The sequence below is a fragment of the Dendropsophus ebraccatus genome, chromosome 2 (genome assembly GCF_027789765.1).
Source record: "Dendropsophus ebraccatus isolate aDenEbr1 chromosome 2, aDenEbr1.pat, whole genome shotgun sequence".
Taxonomy (NCBI): Eukaryota; Metazoa; Chordata; class Amphibia; order Anura; family Hylidae; genus Dendropsophus; species Dendropsophus ebraccatus.
In genome coordinates, this window is record NC_091455.1 from 35,719,645 (window position 1) to 35,745,118 (window position 25,474).

General features: G+C 39.4%; 1 protein-coding gene across 4 annotated transcripts in view; it reads right to left on the reverse strand.

Annotated features, from left to right (window-relative positions):
- Positions 1-25,474, reverse strand: part of VPS13B (vacuolar protein sorting 13 homolog B) — a 729,531-nt gene that overhangs the window by 141,824 nt on the left and 562,233 nt on the right. For all 4 annotated transcript variants that reach the window (XM_069957347.1, XM_069957346.1, XM_069957349.1 and 1 more), the window contains exons 35-36: positions 23,561-23,698; positions 8,403-8,807 (exon numbers count right to left, since the gene is read on the reverse strand). In XM_069957347.1, the coding sequence (XP_069813448.1) occupies positions 8,403-8,807; positions 23,561-23,698 (543 nt within the window). The remainder of the gene's footprint in view (positions 1-8,402; positions 8,808-23,560; positions 23,699-25,474) is intronic.

The following is a 25,474-nucleotide window of genomic DNA, read 5'->3' on the forward strand; positions in this document are numbered from 1 at the left end:
GGAAAAAATAACTAAGACAATAGACATGAAAGGCATGTCAGGCGTTGGAAACATTTCTTCTTTGCTCCAATGCTTCTAAAATAAGAAAATTGGGAAACACTAAAAATAGTCTTATTTAAGAATGTTCTCCAATACAGAACCATGGGCACTAGGTGGATACAGCTGCTCCCCCATGGTGACACACCATAAACAAACACTGTGTACAAACTAAGCCTTCAGTAATATGTTCACATCTGGGTTTCATGCCCTTGCCACAAACTGGGTAATAATTGTCGGGAAAAAATATTGTAGCGTGTATCGCTAATTACTCCGGCGAAACAAAGGACAACATGGCGGAACCTGACACACTCCAATATAAGTAAATGGTGCCTGTTGCTGTTTCTTGGAATTTGTCTGCTCTACATCATGCTCAACGTTTAAGTGTCTAGGAGGTGTTGCAAAGCAGCTCACTCACCATCACTTCAATCAATTAAAGGGGTACTCCGGTGAAAAACGTTTTCTTTCAAATAAACTGGCTTCAGAATGTTATATAGCTTTGTAATTTACTTTTATTTAAAAATCTCAAGTCTTCTGGTACTTATCAGCTGCTGTATGTCCTGCAGGAAGGGGTGTATTCTTCCCAGTCTGACACCGTGCTCTCTGCTGCCACCTCATGTCAGGAACTGTCCAGAGCAGTAAAACATCCCCACAAAAAAACTCTACTGCTCTGGACACACATATTTCTGAGCATCTTTACCAGTGGTGGGGAACCTCTGGCCCACAGGCAGCATCCAGCCCCTGAGATCTTCAGATGTGGATGTGTGTGCTGTGCACAGAGCCTCCTCTATGCCTGTCAGGCATCATGCACAGTATAACATTGAATGCAGTGGTCGCCAGACACAGAAGGTGGCTGTATGTGCCAACTCCAGTACGCCAGGGCAGCACACGTCTTCTCTTTTCTCCTGCGGACTGCTTGCCATGGCATAATTTCACTGTGTGCCTCCTGCAGAAGACATGTGATGCTTGGGAACAGACTGCAGGAGAAGGAAGAGTACCCAGCCAGTACTGGAGCAGAGAAAAGCTGGGTGGGATGTTTATTCATTTTTTTGTTTGATACAGACTAGGGGCATCAATGGAGGTTAACTTCATTTTTAGAAGCATCATAGGGGGGTTAACTACAATACTAGAGGCATCATAGAGGGTTAACTACAATACTAGGGGCATCATAGGGGGTTAACTACAATACTAGAGGCATCATAGAGGGTTAACTACAATACTAGAGGCATCATAGAGGGTTAACTACAATACTAGGGGCATCATAGGGGGTTAACTACAATATTAAGGGTAAATTTAGGGGTCTCTCTGCTGCCACCTTGTCTGTGTCAAGAACAGTCCAAAGCAGGAGAGATTTTCTACTGCTCTGGACAGTTCCTGTCTCGGACAGATGTGGCAGTAGAGGGCACTTTGTCAGACTGGAAAAAAACACTTAAAATGACTCTGTACCCAGAATCTGACCCCCCCCCCCCCCAAACCGATTGTACCTTCGGATAGCTGCTTTTAATCCAAGATCTCTCCTGGTCTCCATTGGCAGGTGATGCAGTTATGGTCCTAAAAAAAAAATTTTTTAAACTTGCAGCCCTGTGCCAAATTGGTGTGGCCTAGAGTGTGTGTCCACCCTAGGATTGCAACGTCTCCTCATCACTAGGAACGCCCCCGGGCAGGATTTTCCTATTCATCACCTAAACACTGCACAGGTGCCTTAACAATTCAGCTCGTGTGTGGTGTTCACACAGGTGATAAATAGGAGAAATTGTTCTTGGGGCGTTCCTAATGATGAAGAGGGTGAGGAGGAGGGACGGAGAGGTGTTGCATGCCTAGGGCATAGGTACTCTAGGCCACGCCAATTTTATCTGACTCCCAGAGCTGTGCGGGCTGTGGCTGCTGGAGAGGATGATGGCAGAGGGATGCTCAGTGTCCCTCCAGTGCCCTGTGTCCCTCAGTGTCCCCCTGCCATCATCCTCTCCAGCAGCCACAACCTGCACAGCTCTGGGAGTTGGTTAGTGACATCACCATGTTATCCAGGAAGTGACATCACCATGTCATCCTGGAAGTGACATCACCATGTTATCCAGGAAGTGAATCCTTGATGCAGTAGTAAGGGCAGGGAAAAAAAATCACTTTATAAGCATTTCCCGTAATAAGTGTATATTGGGGATTTGTATAACTTTTGGAGGGCAATAAAATAATTTAATATATATTTTTGCCAGACTTCTCCTTTAAATAATAATGGCCACTTTTTTGTTATTTAACTTGATGGATGATTGAAGTCTGATTTTTTTTTCTTTTCATAATTGACAACATTTACCAATTGGGTCATCAAGTTGCACGAAGGAAAATTTTTATAACAGTGTAAACCTCTCAGAATGGATCTGCACAATGGATCGAAAAAGAAAATGATTAAAACCAACCAAAATGACCTCAAAACCCCTCTCCACACCACAGCTATCCTGGATTTCAAAATAGTTGGAAGGGAAAAAAAGCAACAAAATCTGTGAGCAACACGGATTGTTACTCAGATTACATATTAACTATCTTCTGTATCCAAATTAAAATCTCTGAGAAAGAACAGTTCAGCACAGTTTACAAGACAATGTCATATAAAACGTGTCAGGAAAAAAAAAGGGCTTTCTTTTACTAAATATAGCTTGCGCAAGTGAGGGATTAGAAGAATTTTTTCCCCTTACTACGTTTGCTGGTTAATTTGTCCTTTTTTTCCGTGCCGGTTATAGATGTGTTTATAAGACTCAGCACAAGAACGACGATCAAAAGGAAAGCTGGTGAGAACGAACGAAACCCCAAGTGGATAGAGTTGTCTCATAGGGGAATTATGCAGATTCAAGTAAACAAGTGCGAATTGTTGAGGTTTTTCGTTTAAAAAAGGAAAAAAACGCTACTATCATTTTATCTTAAGTAATTCTATATAATAACATCTGTAGAGCAGATGGCTGGAAGGCGGAAAAACAATGCTCCGTTTTCTTTCTCCTGTTCTAAAGGCAGATCTGAGATGACAACTTTTGTCGCTGCGCTCAGCTTGGGTCAGCAAATAATTTGTTAAAAAAAAAGAAAGAAAAAAAGAAAAAAAAAATGCAGCTGCTGCAGATATCCGCCGGACTGTGCCACTATAAAATCAAAGGCAGGGTGAATTATTTAGTGTATTAGTTTCATGCTATAAAAAGAGTGACATTAATCCGGCCGTACTGAGGGCAAGAAATAGATAGCACATTTTCGGAAAACATGGATTTTATTTAATTAAGTCTCATATCAAAGGCATAGAAGACAAAAGACTTGTTTATTGGCCCATGAAGCGCCAAAACACGTGAAGTTGTGTGGGATTATGGGACAGTATACCCTTTGGAGTCAGTGGTATCTTAAACAAATAAGGGTAGTATCCACAATCTCCATGTACAGCTCAAAATTTTAGATAGGTGTAACAGAGGCTGCAGTTGCACGTAGGTCAGGGGTGTCAGACTCCCGACCCTCCAGCTGTTACTAAACTCCAATTACCATCATGCCTGGACACCCAAATGTTTAGCTTTCGGGCATGATGAGAATTGGTGTTCTAAACCAGCTGGAGGGCCGGGAGTCTGACACCCCTGACCTAGGCCGTGTAGAGTAAGTGAACCAAGATAAGTCTCTTTTGCGCCATAAAACAACAATACTTGGGGAGCCCTTTACAGATTTTGCATTGGGGCCCAAGAGCTTCATTTTGCACTTCTTTGACATAGTTATGCTCAGCCAATCGTGGCTGAGTAGCTGATGACGCTGGCATGAGGGACGGCTGGAGCGGTCTGTCCGGCCTGCCGAAGATGACGTCGTCGACCCAAGATGGTGGTCGGGGTCGACAGCAATTGAGTAAGTATACTGCACCACACTTCCGGGGTGGGGGGAACACGGGAAGGGGGGTTATTCACTTAAATAACACACATTACAAAGTTGCATAACTTTGTAATGTGTGTTATTCAGTGAATAAATGTTTAACGCCGCACTACCCCTTTAAATTCTCAATGTGATCAAAATCCTAAGGAAGTTGGCTGCTACTTGCAAAACATTTGGGACAGGGTATATATGACTTTACTGGGCACATTACTGTCTTCTTATTTCCTTCCTTTATGCTTTGGTCAGTCTATCACATTGGATATCAACATTATGGTTAAAGTCTCTGCATTATTACTCTATATCGCAACATGTAATTGTGCAAGCCTGGCTTGACTATTTTCCTGTGAACAAGGTATACATTTTTGGAGGTTGTAATAAAGTGCTACATGTATTGATTATTCATAGGACATACATTTCTTTTGTGTTGTTCTTCATTTCTTTTACTTGCACCGTATACAATGGTATTCAAATGAAAATTTACCTGGAAGTAACATTCAGATTTCCAACTTTGCTCGGTATCTGAACGTTTTTGCGAGTGTGGATGGTGGGTTGTACCTGGTGATTTTAGCACTGGTGAAGCTTCACATACAGTACAATACATAGAGTACTGAGACTGCTGGAGTGTATATACAGTACATTAGTAGTACAGTCAGTGCACCACCACCTCCAATCCTGTACAGTACTGTATAAGACTGCTGGAGTGTATATACAGTACATTAGTAGTACAGTCAGTGCACCACCACCTCCAATCCTGTACTGTATAAGACTGCTGGAGTGCATATACAGTACAGTAGTAGTAATACAGTCAGTGCACTACCATCTCCCATACTTTACAGTGCTGGGATATGGGGGGACGCTATACAGTAGAGGATGAGTGAGGAGATAGTGGCTACTGTACTATAATTGCTGGTTTCGTTGCATGTATTCTTGGGTATAATGTACTGTACAGTATATAGTGCTGTTCTGTAATGTACTGTATAGTGCTGTTCTGTAATGTACTGTACAGTATATAGTGCTGCTTTGTAATGTACTGTACAGTATATAGTGCTGCTCTGTAATGTACTGTACAGTATATAGTGCTGTTCTGTAATGTACTGTACAGTATATAGTGCTGTTCTGTAATGTACTGTACAGTATAGTACCATTCTGCACTGTACTGTAGTGATTATACTGGACACTTTTCAATGTAATAAATAAGTATTGTAGGTAATTATTGGTGGCTGCTGGAACCAATTAAACATATTTACATTATTTCCTATGGGAAGACACTGCTCGGTTCTCTGACTGCCTTCCTAAACTAATTAAGTTCAAGAACCGAGGTGCCACTTTATTTTAAGGTCAACTACTCATCACTACTGTAGTACTGTTTTATGAGTGCCTGCTCCATCTCTTTTCTCAACCATAAGAAAGCAGGTCAGATCTTTTTGAAACTCTCCTGCCACTTGTTTCAGATATAAAAATTCTATTCACTCTATATCCTTTTCCATGTTTCCTGCACCAGCTCTACTGTACTAACGTCAGGTTGCCTTCAAGTCTGGGAAGCAAAAAGGTCAACCTTTACAGCCATTAGCTCCATGTCTAGCGGAGATAGGAGCATGCCCTTTGTAGTCTGTCTCCTGGATTACTATCAGACACACAATTCAGTTCAGTACAGAAGCATGAGTGATACAGGCTCCTCCATACTGGATATTAATATGATGTATAACGAGAATGTAATCCTTACAGTGCCCATGAACTTGTTTCAAGCCTCCGAGCCCTGGCGAAGGTAAGCGTGGGAATGAAAACAATGTCCTGAACTGGTCTGAAAAAGTCTTTATGGCTAAATCAAGAATGCCGGCCCAGAGCACTCACAAAGTCTTTCATGTTGCATTTTAGCTTAGAAAGCATTTGCAAAATGCACTGAAATGCGGTGAAGCCTGCCAGATTTTTTGAAGTAAAGAGGGAAATAAATCACCTACGTTTGGCCCGTTATGAGTACTTCTCAGTTACAAAACATTTCCTGTATCTGTTCTGTTGCTATGTCGAGTTTCAGCTGGTATTCTTCTTTATAAGGTTGTCTTATTAAAGAATCGTTTAGGCACCATTGGCACTGCCAAATTGATTTTGGAAAAAAAAATTCTTTAAGACCTTTTTTTCTTCTTCTTAGGGCCTTTACAGAGACTGCTCTGTGCGGAGATTTAAGTGCCGTCAGCAAGCCTGGCTCATGTAGAAGGCCCCATGCCTTTCATCAAGTAGAGTATGGCGCCAAAAGAGTGCTCCTCAGCAAGAAGCCAACATCCAAAATATCATGCAACCCTGGTGTGTGGAGCATAAAAACAATGACCGATATACAGTTTCATTGAGTACAGTACTGTCTATTCATACGTTCGGCTACATTTTCTTGGCGGGGGCAATAAAATTAAAGCACTCAGCTAAGCATCACATCTTTTACAGTGCAAGGCATGTTCCATATTTCCCTTTTTAAGATAAATAAGATAAAAAAGCTTCTTAGAGAGTGCTTCTTGAAATCTGTACTCTCGGTTATACTGAAAGAACACAGAATCGGCTTGCTGGAGGCAAATTTGCATGAAACGGCAATTCCAGGATTGTAAACCGGAGTTCTAAACTAATTAATATTGGTTTACAAATGGCAGACATTTTTTAAGAGACAGCGAAAATAAATGAAGAGAATGTTTTACGATGAGATATGTGATCGTATAGAGCCGGGGCAATTAGTTAGATTCTGTAAATATTTCAGATTGGAACGGCGTTGTTAAATCCTCGAAAAAATTCTGCCGGGCAAATGGCAATAAACATAATCTCAGTAACAAAGAATAATAAAGAATGTTTATTAGATGCCTGGACCAGATACTCAAGTTTCTAAATGTTTATGCTAAATGTCGATGCACCTTTCTTGTAAATCATATTTCCGCTTATGTACTGAGGAGGAATTTTTCTTGTAAATAACAGCAAGCGAAAGAACAAGAATACAAAGTAAATCTATAAACTAACACTTATAGCATGCCCATTCCCTCATCGCAGAGTGGAAATGAGTGGTAATGCAAAACATGTCCATGTCATTTACACCTGAATGTTGGATGCAGTGTTTGTTAGGCTTCGGGAACTCTACGTTATCCCACATTACTAGTTCTGGGTTGGCTCTAAATCTCTGTGACTACTTTAAAAATGAGAATAGTGGTTCATTGTATGGCCTCAAAAAGTAACTAAGGGGGTACAGTCCCAAAAATAGGAAGTTCTCCAAGAGGTACAGACCATAAGCTGTGAAGAATTGTGCAAAGCTGAGCTTTTCTTTCTATCTACAGCAGCTATACCTTTCAAGAATATTTATTTTACTAAGGAAAAAGAAAGACAAAGGGGCAAGGTACTGCAATATTTTTTTGCAACTAGTCCTATTGAAAAAACAAAACTAGTGGGTGCAAGAAACAAGCAAGGGTACAGATCTGTTGGTTTAGCTACTAGAGATGAGTGCAATTCAAGCATGCTCACGTCTCGTTCTGCATTTCACTCCCGGTGGCTGAAGAAGTTGGATGCAGCCCTATGGAACCTGGGGGGAAAAAAACATGTAACCATGTTTGCAAGGACTCCCTAGGCTGCATCCAACTTCTTCAACCATTGGTATTCAAATGCCGAACAATCTAACTCGAGAATGCTCGAGTTGTGCTCATCACTTGTAGCTACACAAGAAGGATGGGATATGGGGGATTAAAGGGAAACTATAAGCATGTTAGATGACTCTAACCTGCTGATAGCTATATGTGTTACCCTCCTCCTTGGTGCTGGTCCCACGCTGTTAGTTGGAGTAATCTTCGCTCCGGTGCACTGTTAGGAGCACTGCCGTATCACCTGGCACACCCGCTCCATTGATTACATTAAAAGGAGCGGGCCAATGACGCAGCAGTGCTCCTAACAGTGCACTGGAACGAAGATTACACAGACTTACCATGCGGGACCTGCACAGAGAAGGAAGGCAAGGGACATACCTTCCTCCTCAGCGTTCCAGGCGCTATAAGGGGCTATAGTTCCCCTTCAAAATTATCTTCTTGCTGTGTTCAACTGAAACACAGCAAGCGCTTCTTTAAAACGAAAGGTATCGACAGAGACGTAAATCTCTAACTGGGCCCCTTGTCCATCATGTATCATCATATATCAAGATACTAGTGTCTACTTATGTGGCAAAGGGGCCATTGAAACCCGTAAGCACTATAATGCAAACGCTCCCTTTGCACCCCTACGTGTATAAGTGCTCGCTTTTGGTAAGTTTGGTTGTAATGTGTGTGGTCACCTAGACTTCTAGGTACACAAAAAGTGGGAAACATTCTTTAACAAGTTAAAGGAACATTTAACAAGTCATTGCTGCAACTGCCTTAAAATTGGAGAATTATTTGTAAAGCTAAACAAGGTTTCAAAACTTAGTTGCATCCAGGTAGGGTTAGCCATCATCTAATGTCAGGCCCGTGTGCTTCTATACATTGAAAACAAAAACTTACCTAATGTCTTGTTTCCCGCTTGAATACTCAGACATCCCCGGAGATCAGAAAAGTAAGTCAAAATGCAGGGAGTTTTGGGGTGTGGCACAGTCTCCAATGATAGAAATACTTGAGTTGTCTGAAATGTGATCCTGTGAAAAAAGGACATTGACCACCATGTTTCTTCTGGGTGTAAATTGGATTTTGAAGCATCAAGGACCATTGTACCCGGATACTTCTTATGACTTAATGTGGTAGATTTCATAGTTTCATCCATTTGTAGTATTTCTTCTGTTGTTGATGGGCTCTCTAGCAAAGGGTCTGGACCACTTCTCATGATCTTTTGTAAGAAAATATTCAGCTGATCCAACTTGACAAAGCTGAAGTTGACTTTCAATGGTCTTGATATATCAATGTTGATGTCAACTGTTAAGAGAAATGAAAAATATAATAAATACTTAAATTTTAAAATATTTCAAATCATAACTCAGAGTTTCTTTAATCTTCTACTGAAGGCTGGCAAAGCAATTTGTCCAAGGAGGGAAGGGAGGGAAAATGAGAAAAATCCCAATAATAATTCCCGATTCAGCTCAGACATCCCTGGTGAGGTCATCATACAATGATCGAGGTTATCATACAATGATCGAGGTTATCATACAATGATCGAGGTTATCATACAATGATGGGGATCTGCAGCAAATCAGTGGCCTCAGAGGTCACACGCAACAAGTGTAGGTGATCACAGAGATCAGTAGTTGACCGAAGAGTCAATACACAATAACATCACAAAAAAAAAAAACCTTACGGTCCATGTACTGGTCAGCAGCAGATTTGATGCTGAAGATATTAATGTAACCAAATGCAGCATCAAATCTGCACCAGATCCTGTACATGTGAATGGACCCTTAAGTTGTACGTAACCACTAGACAAATATCACCCTACTATGAGGGTTTTATTACACTAAGTGACAATCATCAGCCAAAGAAATGATCATCAGCTGATTATTGTCGCTTAAACTTGCTTAAACATCATCGGCTGCTGGCTGTGCATAGCTACTGGTAGTGGTGCACAGCTGATGACTGATGACTATAAAAATGATAAAGTTGATACCTATGCTCCACTGGTGTCCTCCAGTCACTGCTGATGCTTCTAGCCCAGGCCGCTCAGCCAATCACTGGCCGTGCTGTCCTGTCTCAGTCAAGGATGGGCTGAGCAGCCTGTCGCTAAAGAGCCAGAGCCAGAAGGGTCAATGGTGAACAGGGAACACTGGCAGAAAGCTGCAGGACACCAAGGTAAGCATCAACCCTTTTTTTAATGGAAAAAGCAAGGGCTGCACAGAAAACGATTAATATAGAGCCCTTGCTACATGATTATTGACAATGTATGGGCTGGATAAGCAAGCGCAGATCTAGCAGATCAGCACTCGCTTACAGTGCAGGATCAGTGCAGATAAAGCATCTTCTTTTGTCACCAGGTGGAGTATATCCTGACCCTGTTGGTTACTCACAATATTTCAAACCATATTCTTAGAGATTAATACAAGAACAGCATTTTTTGGTTCTCTAGTAGCACACACAGCAAACAGTAGGATATATATATATATATATATATATATATATATATATATTAGTACCACCAAATCTCCCTAACATAGCTTAATTATTCAGTAAAGCCCACGAATTACACATTAAGAAAAACCTACAGTGTCATTATAAATGCATTTCCATAGATGTTGATTATTATTTTGCCTATTACTACTATGATTTAGTCACATATTTTGACTTTTGGTTGACAGTACTAATAGTGTTGCTCCACATTGTGCCATCTTTCTGCAAAGCAGAGTGTGAAACAATCCACAGGAGTACCTTGTAGCTGACTGCCAATGTTTGTGCTTCGATAAAATTTCCACCCAACAGGTCCTCACAGGTAGTAAGCCTTTATTTCCACATAGCCACGCTATAACTCCACCATTTAACCCAAATCACCCATGGTAAGGATTTTATACTAATCACTCATGCTGTTAAGAAAATGCTCACATGAACTCAACCACCGAAAAGGTTTAGTTTCCACAATGTCCTAAGATTGTAAGCCTGTCTAGGCCAGCACCATGTAAAATCTTAAAGACTTCGAGAAGGAAAGCAGATGGATTTAGAGAAAGACATGAAACAAATGTTCGCAGAAAACGCTCCCTGGAGTAGTAGTCACTTACAGTTGCAAAACTAACTTTTCCAGACTTTGTGATTACTCAAAAATTACATCTCACCTTTCACACTTGGCATAGACCCATTAATCAGAACACGGTCTATATACCAGATGGGATTAAAAATAATACAGCATAGCCTGGGGATGAGATGATAAAAGTACTACAAGAACATATTAAAACTAATGAAGCAAACAATTTTTTTTCTGCTTTGGTAAATCAAAAATATAATGTCTACTCTGTATTCACATAGAGAAGAAATTAATGTGGATTGGTTGGATATTTTTGAAGAACATTGGGGCTCTATGTTCTTGATAATAGAATTTTGGCCCTGTTCTCTGGCATTTAGCAAGCAATGCAGATAAGGGTTGTGAAGAATTCAAGAATGGGACAGAATTGATTTGACTGTCTATATTACAGAGTGTATTGAGTTATATAACATGAGTTATAGCCTACGGGGGCACTGCTCTACACAAATAAATAAAACATAAATAAAATAAATAAATAAAACAAAATTAGCCCTTTGCGATATGGAGGTCTCCTTAAAGGGGTTATCCAGCGTTATAAAAACATGGCCACTTTCTTCCAGAGACAGCACGACTCTACTCTCCAGTTTGGGTGGGGTTTTATAACTTGGTTCCACTGAAGTGAATGGACCTTAATTGAAAACCACACCTTAACTGGAGACAAGTCATGTTGTCTCCGGAAGAAAGTGCCCATGTTTTTGTAACACCGGATAACCCCTTTAAGGAGAATTAGTATACCTTTGACCAACATTGATAGGCCTCTCACTTGATTTGCAACACTGCAAAACCGTTTTCTACAGATGGGAAGTTTTTCCTTTTAGAGAGATTTTGGCTTGGCATATATTCCTAGTCAATGTTCTAAGACTTCTAGATGGAATGAAACACTGACTTGAAAAAATGCCACCTTCCCTAGGTGGCATGAGAGCTATTTTACATATGCTTTCTTCCCAATATTCCAAGAGGAGCAGGAATGGCCCTTGCGTCGCCACATGTTATTGTAATGGTCTTCTTAACCCCTTAAGTACGGAGCCAGTTTTCATTTTGGCGCTTTCATTTTTTCCTTCTCATGTTTCCTTCTCATATTTTTTTGTGACACCAATTATACTTTGCAAATACAGACATAATTTTTCTATAAAATATGCTGAAAATTCAGAAAAAAATTATATGTGCAGTGAAATTGGAAAAAAAAGGTGCAATTCCTTTTATTTCGAGGAGTTTCCTTTTTACGCCGTTCGCCTTATGGTAAAACTGACATGTTATCTATGTTCCACAAGTCAGTACGATTACAACGATATGTAACTTGCATAACTTTTATATTATCTGACGGCTTTTAAAAAAATTAAAACCCTAACCCTGAAACTAAATGTGTTTAAAATCGCTCTATTCCCAGCCTTAGGGTGCCTTCACACCTACCGTATCGCAGTACAAAATCCGCTGTGCATCCGCAGCAGGTTTAACTAAATGAATGAACACAGCATTAAATACGCACTGTCAAATCCGCTGCGGATCCGCAGCAGATTTCTAAGTGCGGATTTGATGCTGTGTTCATTCATTTAGTTAAACCTGCTGCGGATCTGCTGCGGATCCACAGCGGATTTTCTACTGCGATACGGTAGGTGTGAGGGCACCCTTAAAGCGCTTTTAATGTTTGGTCTATGGGGCTGATTGAGGTGCATTTTTTGTGCCTCGATCTGTTCTTTCTTTTGGTACCTTGGTTGTGTATATGCGACTTTTTGATCACTTTTATTAAATTTTTCCTGGATTTGATGTAAACAAAAAAGCGCAATTTCGCACTTTGGCGGGTTTTTGCGCTTACGCGGTTTACCGTGTGAGATCAGGAATGCGATAATTTAACAGTTCAGGCGATTACGCACGTGGCGATACCAAATATGTTTATTTATTTATTTTTATTTGTAAAATGGGAAAAGGGGGGTGATTTAAACTTTTATTAGGGGAGGGGATTTTTTATTAATAAAAACACTATTTGTTTTTCACTAACAGTAATATGAAGCCCCCTGGGGGACTTCTATATACACAGCACTGACCTCCCATTGAGATCAATGCTGTGTATATAATAGAGCAAGGATCCATCAGATCGGTGCTCTATTAAAATGGTCTGCAGCAGACCACATACATGGATTGCTGAGCCGGGATCAGCCTCATTCCGACGCTGAGCCCCAGCCAGCTCATTAGAAAGGATCTCCCCTCCGCGATTGCATGACAGCTAGACACCAGGGACAGGGGGCACATATACTGTTCGAATGCAGCTGTCAGCTTTGATAGCTGCATTTGAATAATTAGCCGGCCGCGGCGATCGGCCCACGCCGGCTAATACCTGCGGTCCCTGGCTGCACATAGCAACCGGGGACCGCGGGCTGCAGAGAGGGCTCACGCCGGGAGCCCTCTCTGTTCATCCTTAATGGCCGCATGACGGGTATACCCGTCATGCATTGTTAAGTGGTTAAGGAGAACCAGTATCCCTTTGACCAACATTATTAGCCCTCTTCCTTTCCTGCCAATACCCTGCTCTGCACTGATGAGGGGCAAAAACACTGAAACCGCTGTCTACAGATGAAAAGTCTTTCCTTTTAAAGAGATTATTGGCCTGGAATATATTCCTAGTCAATGTTCTATGACTCCTAAATGTGAAACACTGACCTTTTCTAGGTGGTGTGAAAGCTATTTTGCATATGCTGTCTTCCTAGATAAAAAGTTGATATTGGCGAAATAGATATCCACTAGAGGTTCACCAAGACGATTCTGTAACTTCACTGGGGTACAAGAAAATACAGAACATGAACAGATGAGTTGCAAAAATAAAATTAAGATGTCAAGAGAAATGTTTACACCCAAACACTGGACAGTTACTTGGACAGATTATGTCTCAAAAATATTCAGTTGTAATTTTTGTCTTTCTTTCCAAAGTTTTTTGGAAATTGAAGCACACTGTAAGTAACATGCTTTTATGAGCTGTTGATGTCACTTTGCATGAAAACATAAAAGATAAAAAAAAATACATGAAGACCCCTTACAGCAATTTTAGAGGTTAGAAGCTTAACCAAATCCTCTTTATTGCGCTAAGAAACAGAGCTATACAGAGGGGCACAAGAAAAATTCAAAGGGCCTTACAGCAAAATAAGATGGGCCCTCCACTATTTAACAACAAGAAATTCAAAAGCAGCATTTTATTTTTATTTATTTGTATAGCGCACACAGATTCCACAGCACTTCACCTATCTGAATGTTTTTGGGTGTGGGAGGAAACCGGAGTACTTGAAGAACGCAAACGCTACAGAAATGCAAGAAAACACACAAACTCTTTGCAGATGTTGCCCTTGGTGGGATTTGAACCCAGGACTCCAGCACTGCAAGGCTACAGTGCTAACCACTGGGCCACCATGCTGCCCAACACATTTGATTGAAGTCGGTGGAACAACACTTTAGCAGAAAGCTATTTCTCCCAATCCCTCCTTATATGCAAACAAAATCAGTTTGGCCAAGCATATGAGTCCTCTCAGTGGAGAGGGTGAAGAAAGCTACCGCCAGATTCCCCAGCAGTGTCCTTTCCAGCCTAAAATGAAGAGATGGAACAGGTAAAATCCAACATGCCCGATCCTTTTCTCCCCCAGGCTCATCCATCAGAGGAGAGTTAGGAGCCCACCATACAAGGGGCTGGCTTTTCCTGAATTGTCAGGTTAGGCCAAAACATATCTGTGACTAGTCTTAACAATAATAAAGTACAGATAATGGCACTGTGGGAATCTACACAGCTAAATAGTGGAAATCCACTAACTTATTTCCTACATAAAAGGTGCAATATTTGTTGGTCCACTGCACTGGCTCTGGCTTCCCCAACTATAGTTATGTCTATGGTGGCTGTAAATGATCGTATTTAATATTTAGTTGGTTCCATATAATTTTATTTATCTCTACTTTGATCTCCTGATGAGTCCTTCATGCTGTAAATGGGCAAAGCTTGTTGGGGCGGAAGCACATTAATGTTCAGAAGGGGCACCGCCAAACCAATCTGCTTGGGCCGGGGTTTTAACTGTGTATACAGAACTGAATTTCTTCTCTGCTTAAAGCGATTATAGCAGCAGGTACATCCATGATACCAGATTTTTACATCCATATACCTCCAGTGCTTAAGGCCGGGCCGGTGACCAGGGGTAGGCCGGTGACCAGGGGTAGACCGGCGCCATACGCGGGAACCAGGCCATGGTTTGAAAAAAGGACTGCAGCATCGGTATCCCCGCACCGGTGCGGATCTACTGATATAAAACTCCTACAGCGATGTACCTGCTTTAGGCTGGGTTCACACTACGTATATTTCAGTCAGTATATGTATAGTTCAGTCAGTATATTTAAGTCAGTATTGCAACCAAAACCAGGAGTGCATTAAAAACACAGAAAGGATCTGTTCACACAATGTTGAAATTGAGTGGATGGCCGTTATTTAATGGCAAATATTTGCTGTTATTTTAGAACAACGGCTGTTATATTGAAATAATGGTCGTTATTTACTGTTATATGACGGCCATCCACTCAATGAACAGATCCTTTCTGTGTTTTTAATCCACTCCTGGTTTTGGTTGCAATACTGACTGAAATATACTGACTGAAATATACGTAGTGTGAACGCAGCCTTAAACTGTATGAATGCCTTTATAAAAATCATAGTTTTATGCAGTTACATTTGTACTCTACATTAAATATATCAACCTTTATACATTTGTTGACATATGTTTCAGCTGCATGAGGTTTGAGCTTTCTATATTTATGTCATAGGTCACTTGAGCAGACAATACAGTGGATATATAAAAAGCATCTATAAAATACTTGTTAGCTGGAACAACAGTTTTAGAAAGCTACATTGTGTGTTTTACATGTGTATTGTCAAAATAGTTACGGTCAAAGCCTATTAACAATCGTAATGGTAACGCCCAGTTGTCAATTTCATCAGTTTCAGGAGGAATAACAGAGGAAAAGCACAAGACAAAGTTCTAAAAATAATTGTTCCAGTTTCATTGCTTTGATACAGAATGAGGCTGGGTTCACACTACGCATATTTCAGTCAGTATTGTGGTCCTCATATTGCAACCAAAACCAGGAGTGGATTAAAAACACAGAAAGGCTCTGTTCACACAATGTTAAAATTGAGTGGATGGCCGCCATATAACAGTAAATAACGGCCATTATTTCAATATAACAGCCGTTGTTTTAAAATAACAGCAAATATTTGCCATTAAATGGCGGCCATCCACTCAATTACAACATTGTGTGAACATAGCCTTTCTGTGTATTCAATCCACTCCTGGTTTTGGTTGCAATATGAGGACCACAATACTGACTGAAATATACGTAGTGTGAAACCAGCCTAAAAGTGTTGACTAAAACAGACAAGGCTGAAAGATGCTCTTTAATGTTCACAATTTATTTTGTGAAAGTTTCATAGCAATTTGTGATAGGGTAGCAGCCATAGAACGACAGGTCCCAGCATGTCCAACCTGCCTACTGTTTCCCCAGTCCCTAATGCTACTGTATTTCTGTAGCATGCACAGACTATTTCCACTACTCAGACTATGCATAAAGACTGTCGTGTTACTCACAAAAACATGTTTGTAATGCACTAATGAAAAACTATCAAGACACCAAAATGTTTTTAGCAAATGACCCTTCTGGTAATTAGAAAAGTCTGCGCTCCAGCCAGCTCCACTTCTCACGTGTCAGGACTCATTAAATCATAAGGAAAAAAATTCTTATTTCAAAGTTAACAAATGCCATGCTTAACATAACAGCTAAACTGGAATGAAGTAGGCACATTCTTGGGTTTCCACATGAAGTCATGCTAAGCAGCCTACAGCTTAACTTGTAAGGACGATTAATTACTCTTCATGGAGTGAACCTGACCTAACATTCTGCATACTCTGGAAGAAAGGAGGAGTAAAGTAGTGCCGCAATCTCTCAGCTCACTTATTACTGTGGCAAAACTAAATGCATACACTATATAATGGAAGGTCTCTCATAATGCAAAGAACCAGACAGATGCCGGAGTATAAGACAGATAGCGATGTATGGGTATGGGTATATCTCTTAACGGAGGTAAAAGATTTAGGAAGAAGAAATGAAGTGGACAACACAAGTAATCCTTGATATGTCACTCTATCCCTTTGCCACATAAGCACTTTATAGCTTTATAAAAAGCTATAGCTGGGGCAAAGTGGATTGAGGATAAGCTTTTAGGGTTTTTTGTATAGCTTATCCTGTGCTCTAAAATTATAATAAAAATAAGGAAAAAATTTATCTGATGTTGGATTCAAAGAATTTCACTAAGTATCATAGATAGATAAATAAATACATATGTAATAGACAGATAGATGGCATACAGCCAGACAGATAGATAGGAGATAGATAGATCGGAGATAGATAGACAGATAGGAGATAGATAGATAGGAGATAGATAGATAGATAGATAGATAGATAGGAGATAGACAGATAGGAGATAGATGAATAGATAGATCTATCTCCAATCTATCTCCTATCTCTCTCTCTCTATCTATATCTCTAACTATCTATTATCTATCTATCCATCTCATTATCTATCTCTCTATCTCCTATCTATCATCTATCTATATCTCTCTATGTCATTATCTATCTCTTTATCTCTTATCCATCTATCTATCTCTTTATCTCCTATCCATCCATCCATCCATCTATCTATCATTGATCCATGAACCCACCTATGATAAAGAAACTAAAATTCCTTTAAACCAACATCTGTTCATCCATACATCTTGATAATCTGATGATCATATATATTTTTAACCCATAAATTCTTTATTAAGATTTTGAACATATTTTTTTTTTTTTTTACATTATAGATGTAAAGTACATTATAGGCATAAAATATTTTTAAAATAGGCAGATATCGACTATTCTGAAATTTTTTTAAATAGTAAAATGAAATGTTAGTAATTATAAAATTATTATAAAAATAATAGATACACAATAAATGCATTGTATACAGTACAATCCCGCTCATCAGTCATTAGTTGGAGGCAATGATAAAAGAATACAGAGTATGAATGTGTCTAAACAATCTAGGTGTCCTGTTACATGCACCCCCCCAGATCAATACAAACATGTTCATCAATCCTCAGTTGGAGGCATGCGTCTTGAATACAGAAGCTGACAATTTAAGTGTCCTGTCAACTCCCTGACATGTGGAGGTCTGCAGAATGAATACATGTGTGTATAAATATGTGTGTGTATAAGGCCACTGTATATAATACAGCATACTTATCAGTAATTAGTTTGAAGGCAATGATTAGTGCACATGAATGTGTCTTGTACACAGGAGCTGACAATCTAGGTGTCCTGTCACCCCCCGCCCATGTGGAGGTCTGCAGTAGGTGACCTGCCTGGCTCTGTTACCCTCCAGTTCAGCACTACCCCAGTGTAGTGTGTAGCTGAGTTAGGAACAGGTGGCCCTGCTTTCAATTACGGAGGGCTAGCATGCCAGTGTGAGGCCTGGATTAGTTCACCTTCTCACAGGGAATTTGCCTCGGTTGGGATTGGATTTATTATGGCTTCACACATGGAACGCAGCTCATGTCAGCTGAGGGCAGTGACACATCATATGATTCAAATTAACCTGCTGTGGACTGTTCTACGGGGCTCGAGATTGTGTATTAAAATGACGACATTTTTAAAACAGTTTGATGGAAACCAGGAGCTCTTAAGTGCAATGGTTCCAATTTGTTCCAACTAATCTATCACCTGCTGGATATATTATTCTAAAGGGTTCCTTTCTGGTAGCTGAGCGTTTTCCAGCCTTTTATATAATGCTAAGCTAGCTAATGGGTGTAATTGTGCCTTTTTAAAAGAAAGCTAAATATTTTTGTGGCAGATGAAAATGTAATGTGGTATATATAGTCTCTGACAAAAACCACCATGAGGTAACTAATGAAGCAGATTATGGACGGGGTACAGCAGGTTTATAGTCATGTGATCCGTGCTGGGTGCGCACTTTCAATGGAGTCATTCTTGTACAAAGGCTGAAATAAACCTATAGCTGAAAGGGCAACACAAGTCTCAGCTGCACCTTCTCATATGAAAGCTCTATGGAGCTCTAAGCATAAGGAGGGGTTGGTGGAAAACCAATGAAATAACACTAGAATGGGAAAAGTCTAAGTACATTTTGTACTGATCACATTTATGTCGATATTATGTAAGAAATATATGGCACATGCAACATATTCTTGCGTTTTTCGAAGGGGGGAGGAGAAATGAAGCAAAAGAACCTTAAGGTTAAAAAAATTTAAATAAATAAATATAACATATCAAATAAAAAATTTTATTGCAGTTTTCGACTGCTTTTTTAGTGGTGAAATTTAAAAAACTGTTTACTACTACTACTACTACTATTAATAATAAAAGTAATCATTTTAATTAGTTTATGTCTAAGGTTTCCTGTTGTTCATAGTAATTTGAGAAATAACAATAAAACAAGGTTTTATTTCTTGAATTCTCTCTTATTTCAGTAAATATTGGATATATTATAAAAATAAAAACCTGAGCTAATTTTCTACAATTAAAATTAAATTTACCAAATCATATATGGTAATAAAGATGACAGTATGATATAATAAATTTGTCTTCTTTATATAACTGTACTTTACAATGCAATCTAATGTTACCTCTCACCTATGTAGGCTTTGTGTAATCATTTTATATTAGGAAATACAATTATATTTGAAAGGGATCTAGGGAATGTAATGATAAATAATAACTGATGACAAACACATTTATGTTATTTGTTTAAAAATAATAATTCTATAAAAAATGAATTAAACAATCGAAAGAGTGGGGTTTGTATTTTCTTTATTTTTAACTTTTTTATTTAACTCAAGTAGAAAAAAAATAAGACATTTTGATCATTTAAAAAATATAGAAAAAAAAGACTAACAAGAAAATTTTAAAATTAGTCATCAAGGTTCCAGCAAGCAAGCAACATAATTAATAGCAGAGCCAAACACTTGTACAAATATATATATATATATATATATATATATATATATATATATATTGGGGCTCTGATCTTGTTGATAAGGACAATTACTGTATATCGAATACTAATCATATTTAGGTGACTGTTTTACTATGCAGTATATTTTATACACAAAATCCAAAAGAAAAAGAGAAAAATATCATAGATAACCCTGAATTTGAACTTTTTTAAAAACTGTAGAATTTACCTTTTTTACATAAGTTTGGATGTGATGCCTGTCTAACATAAACCTGTATCTCCTCCTTGTATAGCTGGTGATACATAGCATATTGTGTGTTGCTTTTAAATGAAGACACAGTAACAGTTGTTGTGTGCTGTGCCTCTATGTGCAGTACCATGTATGTGGAATAAAGAAAGTAGCGGCACCTAAAATAAAAGGTCCTGAATGTTTCTGGCTGCGGACAGCCCCTAGGTGGTAGTGCTGCTTCAGATTACATCACGACTCTGTAAAACAAGTCGCTCCATGCTTCCAGCTTTACACTCTGTGCTTGCAGCTAAATTCTTCTTTCAAGGAAATAATTTTCGAAACAGGAATTTTTGTTGTAACATTTTAGTCATTGATACTTGCAAGGGAAAATATATTAAAATAAATTGCTTTCCATCGGCCGGTAACAGTTTCTGTATTTCATACTGGCATTCTACATGCACTCATTTTCCAAGAATGATTTTTTTTTTCTTTAATGAAGATTTATAGCTACAGTAAACTCATTTGTGAACTTTATGTAAGCGGGGGCCACAGGAGCACCACTTCTATAGAGACTGACTGATTTTACTGACTATCAATAGCATTGCTGGCCATACTTACCATTGCACCCCAACAGAGAAACAGAATTTACTACCACAACTTATTCTGCAATTTCTATTGTGTTTCCAGTCTCACTGCAGTGAACAAGTGATTTCGAAGATGTTCAAGTCAACAGGCAAAAGGAGCTGACTATATATATATATATATATATATATATATATATATACTGTATACCAGAGATTTCTATAATAATCTCCTGTCTGTTTGATCCTATTTTGCATAATACTATGTAAAGAGGTTCTGTCACCAAAAAAAACTTTTCAGACTTTTCAGACATTTCAGATAAACATAAAATGAATCAAACAGCATCCACAGAACGTGTTAGCAGGTTTACTAGCATAATCCAATATGGTAAATGCCAGATTATGCTAATAAACCTGTGAACATGTTCTATGGATGCTGCTGGATCCTTTTCATTCATGTACTGACGCCAGCATTTCTGGATTGTCAGCTTCTCCAGCATGCATCCACTCTCTACCATTGGGCCCGCACCAGATTTGTATATCTTGGTGTCGCTAAATGTTCTGCATTGGAGGTGATGTCAAAGAGACATATCAAAGGTTTTCAACAGTCTGGGTTCAAGTGTTTAAACCCTGGCTGGAAGAAGTCACAGCACAGTACTCTCCCGGCTCATGTGAAAAGATAGCCTCATAATGTAAGGCTGGGTTTACATGAATCAGGTGGTCTGGCATCCTTCTTTTAATGACGACTGATGCCACAACTGATGGCAAAAAGGCATCAGCTGTATCATCCTTTTTTCCATAAACTATCAAGGCTGGACATCGGAAAAAAGCAAGCTGCGTCCCAATTAAATTGCCAAATACTTGGAACTGTCCCATTCAAATAAATTGCATCGCATGCGCCGACAGGCGGGGGTAAGCTCCTCACCTCTGTCCTGACGGTTTGGCGTTCCAGGTGTAGAGTCTGCTCTCAGGCAGGCTCTATACATAGATCGCCAATAACACTGATCTTTGCTATGCTATGGCATAGTATAGATCAGTATATGCAATCTAATGATTGCATATTTTACAGTGAATTAAAGTGTAAAAAAAAAAAGAAGAAAAAAAGTAATAAAAAAAGTTTATAAAAGTATAAAAAAAAAACCCTATGAACTCCCTCCCAATAAAAGTTTAAAAGACCCCCTTGACCATTATAATAATAAAAATATAAATAAATAAATAAACATATTACATATCGTAGCAAGTGGAATTGTCCGATCTATTAAAATAATAACATTATTGTTCCCGCATGGTGAACGGCGTAAACGGGGAAGAAAAACAAAAGCACCAGGATTGCTAATTTTATTAAATTATATATCACAAGAAAATTTATAAAAAGCAAACAAAATTTTCTTGTTACACCAATATGATATTAATAAAAACTAGAGACCATGGAGGAAAAAATGACACCCCAACCAGCCCTGTACATGGAAAAATAAAAGCGCTATGACTCTTAGAAAGCGGGGAGGAACTTTGCATTTATCTGACTGGGACTTTTGTGCATCAAAGGGCACTGTCTTGAAGGGGTTAAATAGAAGTAAATTACCAATCTACATAACTTTCTGAAACCAGCTGATTTGAAAAGAAAAAGATTTTCAATCAATGGGACAGGCACAAATGCAAGCGGAATCCGCAGCGCGGACTCTGCTTGAAATTACACACCAATTCCCTAGTGTGAACAGACCCTAAGAACTGAACTGCTGCTGAGAAGCTAAATGGGGTGTAAGAGCATACACTGTGCATATACAGCAGGAGGTACACTGTTCAAGAGACAGCTGCTCACAGCTTTATAGATGGTCAGAGAATAAATAGAAGCCTTGATTTACCTTTCAGATAGGAAGAATAATCTTGAGAAGGGAGAAAGCCTGGGTCTGTGTACCTGCAAGCTAAACCCTTCTCAGGCTCTCACTGCTGCACAAAGCCCATTGTAAGCCCCTTATGCATCACTTACTAGAGACACATTTTTTTTTTATAACAACAGGTAGTATTCAGCAGATTGAAGGGACGTAAGACACATAGTAGAAATGGCACAAATAAATTCGAAATCACATACTGTAGGCTATCAAATGGACATTTAAAGTTGGACCTTCCCTTTTACACTGTTATTCAACAATTTCTAAGTGAAATCGGTTTCTGAGAAAGTAGGGTATACCCAATACGTTGCCTCTGATTATAGATACCAGATGGTTTGCCAAGACTTGTATATGGTGTGTCTGCCTGACTCCCATACTGTTGTGCAGCTATGCAGCAGAGTGGTCCCTCCAGGGTCCCAAAATTATGTGGGAACAATAGCAGAGATTATAATGACTGCCATTTTCACCTGTTACCTTTAATAATTCATAATCTGTGCAAGGTGCATGTAGTTATGAGTAACAGTATTTAACATAGGTTTCCATGTTCAGTTTATAGGTTTCACAAGAAAATAAAAGTTACTGCAGACTGGATGGTTGTGCTACCCAGTGTGCAGTGTCTTACCATGCCCCGGGAAGCCTACAAAACTCCTTTCAGAAAATTCCTTTGAGGTAAGCAAAGTAATGTGACGAACCCTACATCACAGGGTTAGGGTATGTTCATATCGCATTTTGGGCTGCACGTCGGGAATCAGTGGGAAAAGGATGCTGCCGTGCAGCCTGACGTGCAGCCCACAGCCACCTTGACTTAAAGTAGCAGGACGGAGTCATTATTTGACAACGTTCTGCTCATTTGCCGGACGTACACGGCTTTTGTGCAGGACTCAAAAGCGTAGTCGGCAGCATCCTTTTCTCACTGATTCCAGACGTGCAGCCAGACGTGTGGACAAAAATGCGATATGAACATACCCTAATACACAAGGAATTAGCATAAAACACTTGTGCATGCTCTACTAGTCATTTATGCACACTTGATAATACCTTATTCAATGCTTGGAGAGGTTAAGCGAAAAAAAATAAAAATATCAAGACAGATCAGGCCCGAACCGCATTTTAGAAACATCCTGCTATTGCCTCCTACATTGCTTATATACTTAAAAATTATAATTACTATAATATGAAAAAGTTTAGAAATGAAACTAGTAACACCACTGGATGGAAATCTTACCTGGTCCATTAAGAAAATCCTTTATCTGCAGTGTGACAAATGGTGGAGGGATCCCTGTTCTTGCATTCACTTCTCCTGCAGCAGTCTGTAGCCAGATCTTGGAGTAATCCAAACCTTCTGGTAAAGTTTTTCCAGCATCTACAAGACAACAACCAAATGTTATTTGGTTCAAAAGATGCTATGAATGATGAAACATTCAAGTTACATATATAATGCTTTGGGAGGCAGAACAAAGTGTTGCATCCGGTATGACAAAGTTGTATTTGAATAACACTATTACCCGAAGACATATAACATTCTAATATCGTGTTATCGGTAAGAGTACTGGTTATATCATAGTTTTGTGCTTCATCCTTTTATTGTCTTAGCTCCCCGGCTCTCACTATACAAAATGCAAAGACAGACCAGCACTCCAACCCCTCAGTTCACACTAAACAGTTTGTGCACAGACGTGGCTAAAATAGAGACAAAAACAGGAAAGTGCAACAGCACCCTGCAAGTTTCACAACTTAACGTACATACTCCTCCCTGGCGTACACATGATAAAAATCGGTTCTAAAAATGTTTTAAAATTAGGTTCCTAACAAACTATCTGATCAAACAGAATGTGCCATCTAACCACGTCAAGGTGAACCCCAGAGAGATGGTCCTACTCTAGCAATTGCTTCACTTCAGCTCACATTAAGGGTGGTATTACACGGGACAATATTTGGGTGATTAACGATAGATGATCTCAAATGACTGCTATGACGAACGATCTTAATCGTTTCCCCTATCACACAGGATGATGATCAATACTTACGGTCGTTCTTGCGCTCGTCCTTTCCCTGCTGATAGACTAGGTAACGAGCGAACGACGTGTTATTACACCGAAACATGTTTGAACAATTTGTGAACGATTTACAATAAAAATAGGTCCAGATTCTATCAAACGATCAACGATTTCTCGTTGGTCGTTTAATCGTTGCCTGCTAATACACATAAAGATTATCATTCAAATCCGAACGATCTAACGATTTTTTGATTAATAATCGTCCTGTGTAATAAGGCTCTAAACCTACAAACTAGGCATGAAGGATTCAAGTAATCTCTATTTAAAACACTCACAGAAGTGTGGAGTGCAAGCCAACAGGAGGTAGCCACTACCCCCACATATAACACAAAACGCAAAACGCAATAAATGGCCAGCACTCCAACAACTCAGTTTAGACTATGCAGTTTGCACAGGAGAGTGCAATGGAAACCTGCAAGTGCCCTTTTTTGTTATATTGTATGGGGGGTGTGTGTGTGTTGGGTGGGAGGTGGGTGGCTACATCCTGTTAGCTTGCATTCCGCCCATCTCCTGTGGGTGTTTTAAACAGATATTAGTTAGATCCGTCATGCCTAGTTTGTAGGCTTAATGTGGGCCCAAGGGAGGCTATTATTAGTGTAGGAATTATCTCTCTGGGGTTCACCTTGGCATGGTGAGATGGGTTCCTAACCTTCGTTTAGTAGCTTTCATACTCTGGTTATGGTTTAATAATATACTCCTGAATACTTATTACCTTCCCATACCAACAACATTAATTGGCATTGCTGTTTCCATTGTTTTCCTCTATATAAGACATGTGTTTCCAGTGTTCTTTATGTATGTGTTAAGCTATGTTTACACATGGCAAAACAGCGGCCGTTCTGTGACCAAGCAATGTCACAGAAAGGTTGCTCTCTGAGACGTTAACCCGGTCGATCACTTCATCTTAATTGGAATGCGGGCACATTACATTGTATGCTATGGCTAATTGGAGTGCAGGCACACCCTAAAGTACGTCTGGGAGACCATAGATCCATAGATAGCTGCAACAATGGACGTTGTTTAACAGCAACATACACTGTGTGAACGTGGTCTGATGCTGTTTTCTCATTGTAATTTTGGCA